Genomic DNA, 12977 nt, shown 5'->3' with positions numbered 1-12977 from the left:
TCATAGGCGAAATGTTAATTTCAAAGATCTTGAGCAAATTAAAGCAAATGTTGATTCCAAATATCATGGTCAACCATTGCATTAGTACTTACTTTTCTTTTGCAAATTATGCAATATATAGATCCTCTATTATTTTTGTATTTGTTATATAGTTTCTCTTCTTAGGTTGTATTTAATTTCTACTTCTAGATTAGATCAAAATTTTGTATAAAAGAAACACAATCAAGGAATACAATCGAGCTTCTTTCCCAAAACTTTCTGTCCAAAATTCTTTTTAAAAAAAAAAAAAAAAAAAAACATCACAAAAGTTGTGATTACATGGTATTAATTGACCCTAAATCCTCATTTGAGATCCACAATCTTTTTCTATAACAGTTAAATTTTCTTAGGCAGTGCTAAGGATGAGAAAACTGATGATACTGCAGTGAACAAGAAGGCAAGGAGAAGGAGGCTGGCAGCTGCACTTCCCTTATTGAAAAATTTGTTGGCACCCGAGGAGGCTTCCTTCAGATCTATGGTAGCACCAAATGCTGCACCAACCCCTGTGGCTAGTACATAGGATACCACCTGCACAAACCATACGTATGTTAAACTTCATGTGCTTAGCCCAATGTGAATATTGCAGGCCTAGGTTTCTGGTAGTCCTTATTGGGCCAGGCCTGGGGAACGTTTGGGAAGCTGAGAAATGGTGGAATGTTTTAAGAGTGGATGGAGAATGGACCCATCTTTTGATAGTCAAGTGGGACTGTGGGATAAGGTCGATTGAATGATATAGATGTTTAAAGCCCAAGGCCAATGTATTGAATGGGTGATTGAAGCACCAGTACAAGCCCATGGATCAAGCGTGGCCTCCATCAAAGTCAGCCGACAGATTAGGGTTAGTTCTAAGAGAAAATAGAGTTGTTTCCTATTCTTTAAAATTTTTTTAAAATGTATTGAAAATAATACTTTTTATGACATGTTTCTAAATTATTTATTTTCATACTCGAAAGAAAAGGTGAAGTAAGGAAATATATGAAGGTTGCACCTTATCGCCGTAGAAGTCGAATTGATAGAGTCCATCACCACTGCTTAAGCGTTTTCCCATGCACACCTGATAGATTGTGAAAGCAATTTGCAAAAGGGTATATGCAAATCCCACCACAAGCGTAAAAACCATGTACCTGCAATCCACAAAAAGCTCCAAATCAAACAATATGGTGAAGAAAAGAAAAAGAACAAGTTCTCAACCTCAACTCTATAAATATGTCTAATTCACTAATATTTATAATATTTTTAGGAAATATTTCTAATTTTTTAATATTTGAAAATAATTTTTTTAATAAAAAATTTAAGAGTGTTTCTTAAAATTACTCTCAAATAAATTATTAATTACCTGTAGGAGTAGACATCTTTAAAGTGGAGCTTCACTTTACCGTAATCGGAAGATAAGGTGGTGGTGTTGGTGATGAGGACGATGAACGATATCGAAATGGAAATTAGGGTCAGGATCCTTAATACAAGTGCAGCAACAGGGGAAGGAGGCTTCATCTTTGTGTCTTTAGGGTTCAAAAATGGCTGTGTTTATAGTGCAATTGGTCTTCATTTATACAAGGTTTGGTGGTGTGCCACATTTACTTTTTGGCCTTATAGTGCACCGACCACGTAAACATTTCTCCCAGTCATAATCCATTAGGGATTAGTTATGAGTTCACTTTGAAGTTTGGCCATTGGGAGAAGCCGGGTTCATTGACTAAGAAAATAGTGGGGGTGCGGTCATCAAATATCTAATTGAACAGCCCCCTTGTTGCCTTTCTCCTTTGGACTTTTTTTAGCTTCAGATGAAGAAGAGCACAGTAAAATCTCATGGCACAACCAGAACCCCTCATCATGAACTCATTCAACGTCACTCCTAACTTTGGGTTTGAGCTCTAAAATGGACATGAACACTCCATCTGAATCTAAGCAATGGTACTCACTCTATCAACTATTAAAGATGACTCACTCTTTCTGACCAAATTTGTGCTGAAAGCTTACATTAAAACAAGAAATTAAAAACTAATACCATCCTTCCTCCAATCTCGCTAAAACTAAAAAAAGGAGCAAATGAAGGCTCTTTCTACCTCCTCAATCTCTTCTTTGCTTTGATCACAAGCTATCTCTAACCAACTTCTCCAGCTCCTGACATGTGTCAAGTCTCTCCAATTTTATTCATGCATTTTTATTTGAGTGATCCTTAGTATCTTATAAACAATAAACTCCAATATACCTATGGTTATGTAACAACTCACAACTCGCATCCAACTAGGTAGATATTATTTGCTCTAAATCTAAAAAGACTCTCACGGTTTTAAAACACGTTTACAAGATTAAGAGGAGTTCATACTTATATAAAGCTAGAAACTTTCCCTCCTATGGCTAAATAAACCCTGGTCGGGGATCTCTAATACCATTTGTAATGATTCACACCCAACCGTATGGATATTATTTGTTTTAGACTTAAAGGAGCCCTTACGGCTTTAAAACAAGTTTACAAGATTAAGAAAAGCCTCTACATATATAATGTCAAAAACTTCCCCCTTATCCAATGTGGGACATCATAGGTTACAAATTAAAATAATACATTATTTTAATTAATTTATAAGTATTAATAATTCATAGGAAATTGAATATTTTACATAATTTGATGTCCTCAAATCTTTCTAGTTTTGTCACTTTAGTGACTAACCAACTAACCAATATGGATCTTAAAAGAATAGTGATAGTGCAACAAATTAGTACATACTTCTAATTCATATACAAGAAGTAAATTTGAGATTTGAAATATTATAAGCAAATATTTTAATACAATCTAAAATTTTCAATTATAAATAAGGCCCCTAAGCTTTCCTAGGCCTTGCACTAAAATTTCCAGCTATCATCAAATCCACCCTACTATTTATCTCCTTTGATGGGAAATCTGGAGACCAAAGACCTCCATGGTGGTGTCGTCACCTTCTCGTGTTGCCACCGCCTATCGCACTACAAATAGTTATACAAAGGAAGCATCCCCCCATTGTCTTTGAATCGCTCTCATGAGTAGAGACAACATTGGTTTTACGATGATTTGAAGAGAAGAGAGGTCTCAAAAAGGAAACGACAATGGCTTTTATTCTTGGAGGTGCATTCGTCTTAGCATTTTCTTTATGGGTTTGTTAATTGTGGCCTGGTGATGGGTTGTTGCCCAATATAGGAAAGTTTATCTTGAGGTTGAAGGTGTAACACTTTTAAGAGTCTTGAAAAGTTTTTTCATAAAATTCTAAGACATGGGTATTGTTGGAGCATAAAAAATAAGAGACAATCTTGCAAGCTGAATATCTTCTAGCTTCGATTGAACAACGAACACCTTCTATTTGGTCGAGGAATGTCTTGTCGAAGAAAATAAAAGGAACAAGACTGTTGCAGAAAACATAGTGCAAACCGGAATAACAGAGTGTTAGAAAATTCTGGATTGAAAGAGTGGAAACGTGTTCTTTCATTCATCATCTGATTGTTTTACATGTGTTTTTATATCAAAATTTCTAGAATCTAACTCTGGTTACCAACTAACTATAGTTACTAACTAACCATAGTTACAGTTACATAGGTTAGCTAACTTCCTAACTGAATTTGGTTAGCTTAACACCCTCCCTCAAGCACAACCTGGAGAGACAACAAGGTTGAGCTTGGTTAGCAGATACTGAAACCTGGGAATAGACAAAGGCTTAGTGAATAAGTTAGCCACTTGTTCTACAAAAGGAACATAAGATACCACTAGTTTTTTATCTAGCACTTGCTCACGAACGTAATGAACATCCACTTCAATATGTTTTGTTCAAGAATGAAATACCGGATTAGCAGCCAATACACCAGCACCTTGACTGTCACACCATATGACAAGTGTGCTGACAAGAGAAATTCCAAGTTCTGAAAAAAAAAAATTAAAAAAAAAATTAGAGCATAGCCATGCTACTTCAGTTGATGCATGAGTGAGGACACAATATTCTACTTCGGTTGAGGATCTCGCAACTACGGATTGTTTACAAGAGCTCCATGTGAGAAGATTAGTGCCAAGAAACACACAGTAGCTAGTTGTAGAGTGGCGATCATCAATTGAACTATCCCCGATCTACGTTTGTGTATACTTGAAGATGCAAAGATGAAACCAGAGTGAAATGCAGTCCATGATAAACTATACCCTTCAGATAACATAATACTCTCTTACACGCTGTCCAATGAAGCTCGGTAGGTTGTTGCAAGTATTGATTGAGTTTGTTTATAGCAAATGTTATATCCAGTCTTATGTTAGTCAAGTATTGGAGAGCACCAATGGTGCTTCTATAAAGTGTGGGATCAGAAAATGTAGGGTTGGAAGTTGCATGAAGTTTGAGGGTTGCACTCATGGGGGTAAGAACTGGTTTAGCTGAATGCATATTAGTCCTAGTGAGGAGATCAATTGTGTACTTTGACTGTGTAAGATGAAGACCAGTTGTTGTGCGAAGAGCTTCAAATCCAAGAAATTTTTTCATAAGGACTAATATGCATTCAACTAAACCAGTTCCTATTCCCATGAATGCAGTCCTCAAACTTGATGAAGCGTAGAAGAAATTTGTCCCATAAGAATTAAGGAAATTGTCAAAGAGTTGTTGACAAGAAAGGGAATAATTTGTTTATATGGAATTTGTATACACAATTTCTATATTAAAATGGTTACAAATGAGCTCAATATAACCCATATACGATCTAAATTTGTCTAGAAAAATGTTTAAGGAAAGTTGACCCTATAGAGTAGTAATCTGATCCTTTCAGTTATGCCTAATCCGATCCCTTCAGTTATGTCTGTAATGTATGGATTATACAACTCATGTCCACATTCCCCCTCAAGTTGGTGCATAGATGTCGTTAATGCCCAACTTGTCAAGTGAGTTGTGAAAAACTTAACTGCATACCGTCTTAGTGAGGATGTCTGCTAGTTGGTCTTCTGATTTGACAAATGGGAATCAAATTATCTTAGCTTCTAAGTTTTGCTTGATAAAATGTCGGTCTACTTTTCCACATGCTTAGTTCGATCATGTTGGACTGGGTTATGAGCAATATCAATGGTTTCCTTGTTATCACAAAACAAATTCATCTCACAACTAAGAGGAAAGCCAATTTCTATCAACAATTTTCTCAACCAGAGTAACTCACACAACCCCTTAGCCATTCCTTGTAACTCTACCTCTACACTAGATAGTGCTACTACTTTATGTTTTTTACTTTTCCATGTTACTAGGTTTCCTCCAACAAATGTGAAGTAGCCTGATGTGGATTTCCTATCAAAGACATTTCCTAACCAATCAGTGTCAGTAAACCCCGTAATTTCCAAGTGCCCATTCTTTGAAAACATAATTCCTTTCTCTAGGGTTCCCTTAAGGTATCTCAAAATTTGAGTCACTGCATTCATATGATCTTCACTAGGGCAATGCATGAACTGACTCACTACATTGACTACATAGGCAATATCAGGTTGGGTATGTGAAAGATAAATTAGTTTTCCAATCAATCTCTGATATTTGCCTTTATTAGTGGGGATCTGGTTCGAGTATTCTCCAAGCCTATGATTCTATTGTATTGGAACATCTACCGGTTTACAGTCTAGTAATCTAACTTCTGATAATAGATCGAGAATATACTTTCGTTGGGAAGAAAATATACCTTGTTTAGATTGAGCTACCTCAATTCCTAGAAAATATTTCAACCTACCCAAACTCTTCATTTCAAACTCTGTTGCCAATTGTTTTTTAAGTTTCGCAACTTCCTCAGTATCATTTCCTGTGATGATCATATCATCTACATACATTATTAGTGTTGTTATTTTGCCTTGTCGATGCTTTAGAAATAGAGTGTGATCAGAATTGCTCTGTTGAAACCCATACTTTCTCATTGCTAGGCTAAGGCGTCCAAACCAAGCTCATGGAGACTGTTTCAAGCCCTACAGGGTGCGTTACAGTTTACACACCATCTTGCCATACGTTTCAATGTACCTAGGGGGAATATCCATATAAATTTCTTCCTTGAGGTCACCGTGGAGGAACGCATTTTTTACATCAAATTGGAGTAGCAGCCAATCAAGGTTCATTGCAAAAGATAGAAGGACCCTTATAGTGTTCAACTTAGCTACAGGTGAGAGGGTCTCCATATAATCAACTCCATAAGTCTGTGTATATCATTTCATTACAAGTCTTGATTTGTAGTGTTCAATTGACCCATTTGCCTTGTATTTGATGGAGAATACCCATTTGCACCCCACTCTCTTGTGGTCTTTTGGTAAAGAGACAAGATTCCACGTCTTGTTTTTCAACAATGCTTCCATTTCTTCCTTCATCACCTGGACCCACTTAGGGTCTTATAGAGCCTCCTCTACGCTTGTAAGGAATGTGATACGTCGATAATGCATTAGAAAAACTCTTTAATGATTCTGAGAGCTTCTCTATTAAGATGTAATTGGCAATCGGGTACTTTGATTTGTGTGTCTCAATATCTAAAGAGTAGCGTTCTGGTGGTTTGCCACAATTGTGCTAGGAGGTAACTGATAACCATCGTCAATTAAATATTTTGTGCCAAGAGGAGAACTTACCTTAGAAATCTCTTCAAGAATATTCTCATAAGTTGGGTCATAAGGTACTGTAGAATGAGAGGGTGTCTTAGCGATCAGATTCAGTGTCTTAGTAGTCAGCATTGGTGGCTCTGTAGTCTGTTCCATACCCATAGGCATTGGTGGCTTTGTAGTATGTTCCATACCCATGGTAGTTGGTGGCTCTGTAGTCAATGGGATGTATGGGATGTCCTTGAACCAATTCAACTCTTCATCATATGTCTTTCACTAAAGAGAAGAATTGGATGGATGATAGAACATCTCAGACTCAAGGAAGGTGACATCCATAGTAACATAGAGCCGCCTGTTTGTTGCATCATAGCACCAGTAACCTTTCTAATTGGTGGCATAGCCTAGAAAGAGACAACGTCGAGCACAAGGGTCGAGTTTGGTGCATTGGTTGCAGTGAAGATGAATGTAGACAACGCATCCAAAGGTTCGAGGAGGAAGCGTTGTAGTCGGAAGTATTGATATACTCGCGACTAAGGCCTGTAGAGGTGTTTTGCAACCCATAATCAGATATGACATTCGATTGATGAGATGCTCGGTAGTTGTAGCCGCATCAGGCCAGTGAGAACTAGATACATGTGCACCTAATAGGAAGGCACATGTGGTCTCAAGAATATGGCAATTATTATGTTATGCTATACAATTTTGCTCTGGAGTATGAGAACACAAGGTTTGATGTATCAACCCATGCAAGTGGAAGTACTCATAGAATTGTCGATTCATGTATTCACTGTCACTATTAGAGCGAAAGACTCTGAGTTTAGCAAAAAATTAGGTTTGAATCATTGTGTGAAAAGAGTAGAAGATAGTAAAAACCTTATCTTTGTTTTTCAATAGGTAGAGCCACGTCATTCGAGTGCAATCATCAACAAAGAGAATAAACCAGCGATAACCCGATAGAGTAGATTTTAGGGATGGTCTCCAAACATCAGAATAAATTAAGCTACAAAGTACATCACTCATATTGTTATGTAAATGATAAATTGCTCGATGACTTTTGGCCAAAATACAGGTTTCACATTGAAAATCTCATATAGAGAAATTAGAGAATAAACTAGGTAGTAAATGTTTCAAATATCCAAATGACGAATGGTTGAGTCGTCGATGCCGAAGCCAGATCTGTTTTATTCTGGAATCACTCGACTATCCCACATGATGTCTCTGTCCCATTTTGAAGTCATCCATATAGTAGAGTCTCCCCTTCTTAGTACCACGCCCAATAATTTCCTTCGTGAGAAAATCCTAGATAAGACAAAAATCAGGGTACATCAATGTTGTACAATTTAAGTCCTTAGTAAGTTGACTGACAAAAAGCAGTTTATGAGATATGAATGGCACAAATAATGTATTGGAGAGTGACAGGGTTGGTGATAGCATCACAGTTCCAGCCTTTTGTACCGATGAAATAGTGACATTAACATTCGCAATGCTAGTTCGCCTAGGAACGATATCCTGACAAAAGTCTTGTGCATCAAATGTTGTATGATTTGTGGCTCTAGAATCCAGGATCCACGAGTTGCACTCATTGCTTCTAGTAGATCCAAGAGATGCTATACATGGCATGTTGCTGGTAGAGTCGGTAGGAATTAGAGACAGTTGGGGTTTTGTTGCTGCCATTGTCGTTTTACCAGTACTGGGCTCAATATTGGTGCCATTACGTTTCTTTTTAAGCTGGAGCTCGAGCCACTAATCTGGGTATCCATGGAGCTTAAAGCAAGTGTCCCATGTGTGTTTGGAATTTCCACAATGGGAGCACTTTAAGCCTTCTGTCCATTGCTTTGAATTTGGACCAGTGGGATTAGATTTATTGAGTACTAGAACTCCATCTTTGTCAAATGGGTGGGGTCTCATTTTCAACCCCTTGGAAACCAACCTAGTTCTTATCCCTTCATTAGAACCATTCCCCATCACTGTCTGTCACACCATTTCCTTTCGAACGCACGTGTAGGCTTGCTCAATCGTCAGAAATGGTTGCATCTGTAGCACAGTGCTCCTGACTTGGTCGAGTCAATCATCAAGGCCGTCAAAGAACACATAGACCCTCTCCTCTTGGAGAATTCTAGTGTACTGTTGCACATCCTTAGGGCACTCCATGGGGTTTGGTCGCCGAAAATCTATATCTCTCCACAAGCCTTGCAACTCGTTATAAAATTTCTCCAAAGATCCGCCATTTTGTCGTAGCCTACTCACCCGTCACTGGAGCTCATACACTTGAGTAGTGTCACTCCCATCAAATAAAATGACAGTGATGGCGTCCCAAACCTCTTTCACAATGGGATACCAGATGAACGTGCTAACAAGGGATGAATCCATGATGTTGTTGAGCCAGCCTTTGATGATGGCGTTTTTGGTTCTCCATCGTCGAAATAATGGATCAGTCGAAGCAGGTTGGGGTAAATCACCGTTAATGTACCCTAATTTGTCTCTCCTAGAGATAAACATCTCCACAACTTGGGACCATAGTGCATAATTCGCTTCATCGAGTTTTATGTCGATCGGGGCAATATCCGTCGTTGCAATTGGGGTCAAGGCCTTGTTCAGCACCTCGGCCATCTTCATCGTGAGTTATGATAAAATAGAGGTTGTCGTTGGTGGAGACCCTCCTGTCTGAGAGTCTGATTCAAACATTTTTCTAGGTCATTATTAGGTTGTCGGGGTTGGGTAGAATCAAAGAGTTGATACCAAAGAGCATAAACAAACCTGCTCTGATACCATGTTGACGAGAAAGAGAATAATTTGTATATATGGAATCTGTATACACAATTGATGTATTAAAATGGTTACAAAGGAGCTCAATATATAGCCCATATACGATCTAAATTTGTCTAGAAAAATGTCTAAAGAAAGTTGTCCCTGTAGAGTAGTAATTTGATCCCTTCAACTATGCCTATAACGTATGGATTATACAACTCATGTCCACATGAGTTTCTTGCCAGAGATTGGGGTCCTTGTTAGGACACCTCTGGTGCAGAGATATCAATGTGATCAATCACCATTTTGGATGTGTGTCAATGGAGCTCTAATACCATGTCTTATTGAAGAAAATAAAAGGAATAGGAATGTTACATAAAACATAGTGCAAACCATAAAAATAGTGTTAGAAAATTCTGGATTGAAAGAGTGGAAATGTGTTCTTTCATTCATCATCTGATTGCTTTACATGTGTTTTTATATCAAAATTTCTTGAATCTAACTCTGGTTACCAACTAACTATAGTTACTAACTGACCATAATTACAGTTAGCTAACTTCCTAACTGAATTTGGTTAACTTAACAAGAAATGCCTACAAAACAAAGAATATCTAAGGACGGTCTCGAGGATCCCTCTCCTATGCTTAAGTTAGTATCCTTCTAGTAGAAAAGAAAGATAAGAGAGAAAGAATAGATCGAGAGCCCCTTGTTTAAGGTTTTTTTTTTTCATAGTCGAAATGTCCCTGAATCCATGGGCCTTTTTCCTAGTCTAATGTGAGTCTATAAGATGAAGTGGGCTTACCCCAAATGCTAGATTGGGGGCCTACTTTATAGTTGATGTATGGACCATGGGCTACGATGAATCCCCAACAGATGTTACTCTTTCCAATATACGGGTGTTTAGTTAAAAGTAAATTATTCTGTAATTAAAATCTTTAAAAATGTCAAAATTATTTTTATCTTATGATAAAAACATTTTTGAAATTTATTTTTCAAACAAACACAACAATAGTAATTAGTAATTACTCTATTTCTACTCCTTATATTGCCAAATGCAAAAATAAGCCCACTTTCCCAAACACATCCTAGCCTCGTGCTGCTTTATTTATTTTAATGTTTGGCTGTATATTTTATGTGGAATTAATTTGTGACTACTACTACTACGTTTGAGAAATGTTTAATTTTGTTAAGTCATGACTTGGTAAATTTTCACTATCTGTATGATATTTTATGAGCTAGCTACTTGAACCATGATTTTTTTCCCCATACAATTTGGTATTGAAATTCACAAATATGTATTTTCTACGATTTAGTATTAGAGCCAAATTGGTCAAGGACCATTTGTCCAAAGTGCATGGTCAAAGGCCACTTGTTCAAGGTGTTACATGGTCAAGCACCAATGAGTCGAAGTGCTGTAAGGGATCATGAAAAAATGTGTTCCGAGATTGAAGAGTTGATTGGTCTACGAACAAAAGCTTGTTGGTGGGGAGAGAACAACATGCTATGATGACAGATTTTAGGATGAGCATGCTCACAAAGTTGAGCAACTACAGCTATAAAAAATTGGGAGACTAAAGTCAAATCCTACTCAAGGGACATGATCAACTCAATCATCATACATGGAATTGGAAAATTTATTACTTTACCAAAAGAACTTAGCTAAGAAAATGGCTAAAAACTCTCAGTTAAAGAATGAAGAAATGGATAATCTTATGAAGACTATAAGAGCTGAGCCTGGATGAAGAAAGAAACATTGCCTTGTGGTTAAGGAAAGCATTTGTTAAAAGAGGAGTTTATGAGTTGGCAACACCCTTCCAAACCACCACTAAAATCATCACCTTCGCTATTAATTTATTGCCTTTATTGGAAAATTCATGAGACCTACTTGCATGGTGACCCTATCCCACCTCTTGTTCTCAGGTATGGTCATCGTCATCGATAGAGAGGCCCAACAAGATTGTAGCACTACAATCATGAACTGTTATGGCTCCCATTGTCTTCAATCTCTTCCATGAGTGGAGATGAGAGGGGTGTGTGAGGATTTGTAGAGAACAATTAGTGTTATATTATCAATTGACTTAAAACTTTAAGTTAATAGATGAGGGGTCAATAACTAATGTATACGGGCTGCAACCTCACTTCTCAATCTTTGAGTTTGTATGTTAACTTAATCAGCAGGGGAAATAAACTGTTACGAAAATAATAAGAATAGGTAATAAAAAATAAAATATAATAAGAACATATAGATTTACATGGAAAACCCTCAATGGGACAAACCAAGGATAGAGAAGAAGAAAATTCACTATATTAAAAATTGGTATAAAAGGAGAGCAGCTATAGTAAAAAATGTAATCATCATATATATGTGTGTGTGTGAAAGTAATTAACAAAACAAGTTCATACCGTAGGGACAAACCCCCGGCCCCTGATGAGGTCAGTGATGGGCTAGGGATTGGGCTTGTTGGCCCAATCCCTTCGTTACCACCATTAACCCCCCAAAAAATTTCATAATCGGTTTGAACCCTCCACTACAACCATAGCCCCGTAAAAAAAATCTCATAATTTTAGTTTCACCACATATATCCCACCACAATTTTTTTGAATTGGACCAAAAATAATTTAGGTCATCAAACTCTAATAGTTTTATTTAAGATTAGTTTTCTTCATGATCATATATGAGCATGGATTTTTAATTTTTTTAATTTTAGTAAGTCTATTTGTAAGTACCATTGGATTTATAATACATTGTTAGCTATTAGAAAAAAAAATCTATAATTTGATAAAGAGACCAATGATGCTGATTATGAGTACTCTCTCCCTCACAATCAAAAGGCTTCATGGGTCGATTTAATTACATGATCTTTAATTGGTATAACACAGAATATGTGCACCTAGGACTTGAATATTCTGTGTATATGGCTTACATTGTTACTTTTTGACTCCATTTACATTTAAATAGAACGCTTAGAGGGAAGGAATTAAAGAAGGATAATATATAGAAACAGATTGAGAATTGGATTCCCTCGATCAAATTTTCATCCCAAAAATAAAAACAATCAACATAAAAAATGGTCCCCTTTTTCTTACAAATTTAGTAGTGATAAATCCAAGATTCTCGGCATGCCGTTACCGTTAACAGATGTTGCGGCACAAAAATGAATTGATTAGCAACGGAGTAATCATGGAAGCCATGTGGCCCATTATTTGGGTCAAAAGTAGAAGAAGCAGAGCTGAAGCTGGCATGAAGTGGTCAGGTTTTCAAAGTAGCTAGCCTTCAATGTTTCCCATTTGCCAAGCCCATCTCTGGTGGACCTTTATCTTCTACAACAGTTTCATTATGTAAAGCTAGCCTTTGAATTGAGTACACAGGCTTTCTTTCTTTTTTGCCTGGCACCATTGTCTTTTAAGCTGCCATAGATGATGCTCAATTGGACCACACTATCAGTATCTCCCCCATGGCTCCGCTCCCTTTAGCCTCAATATCTGCCACTGTGCTTGGGGGTGCTTCATACTCTCTTTGATGCATGGGGCCTGGGTTAGTGCACCATTTACTCAGCATGACCCAATTACTTTTCGAACCTACCATGTGCACATCCTCTGTGTAAATTACTTTTCCTCATTGAAGCTTCATACTTACAAGAAC

The 12977-nt window shown here is 37.2% G+C and overlaps 1 protein-coding gene across 1 annotated transcript; it reads right to left on the bottom strand.

Moving 5' to 3' along the window:
• Positions 1 to 315: 315 nt before the first annotated feature.
• On the bottom strand, positions 316 to 1530 carry LOC117928472 (CASP-like protein 4D1). Its single transcript, XM_034848348.1, has 3 exons — positions 1376 to 1530; positions 1028 to 1163; positions 316 to 567 (listed from the first exon to the last, which is right to left on the bottom strand). The coding sequence occupies exons 1-3, from the start codon at positions 1528 to 1530 to the stop codon at positions 376 to 378; spliced, it is 483 nt and encodes a 160-aa protein (XP_034704239.1). The 3' UTR covers positions 316 to 375.
• Positions 1531 to 12977: the final 11447 nt, after the last annotated feature.

Source organism: Vitis riparia, chromosome 13 (genome assembly GCF_004353265.1).
Source record: "Vitis riparia cultivar Riparia Gloire de Montpellier isolate 1030 chromosome 13, EGFV_Vit.rip_1.0, whole genome shotgun sequence".
NCBI lineage: Eukaryota > Viridiplantae > Streptophyta > Magnoliopsida > Vitales > Vitaceae > Vitis > Vitis riparia.
This window is presented reverse-complemented; position numbering and strand designations above follow the sequence as displayed.

Coding starts and splice junctions, on each gene's coding strand:
- LOC117928472 (XM_034848348.1), bottom strand. CDS start 1,530: ATGAAGCCTCCTTCCCCTGTTGCTGCACTTGTATTAAGGATCCTGACC. Junction 1,164..1,375: donor AAAGATGTCTACTCCTACAG/GTAATTAATAAT, acceptor TGTGGATTGCAG/GTACATGGTTTTTACGCTTG. Junction 568..1,027: donor TCGACTTCTACGGCGATAAG/GTGCAACCTTCA, acceptor TGGTTTGTGCAG/GTGGTATCCTATGTACTAGC.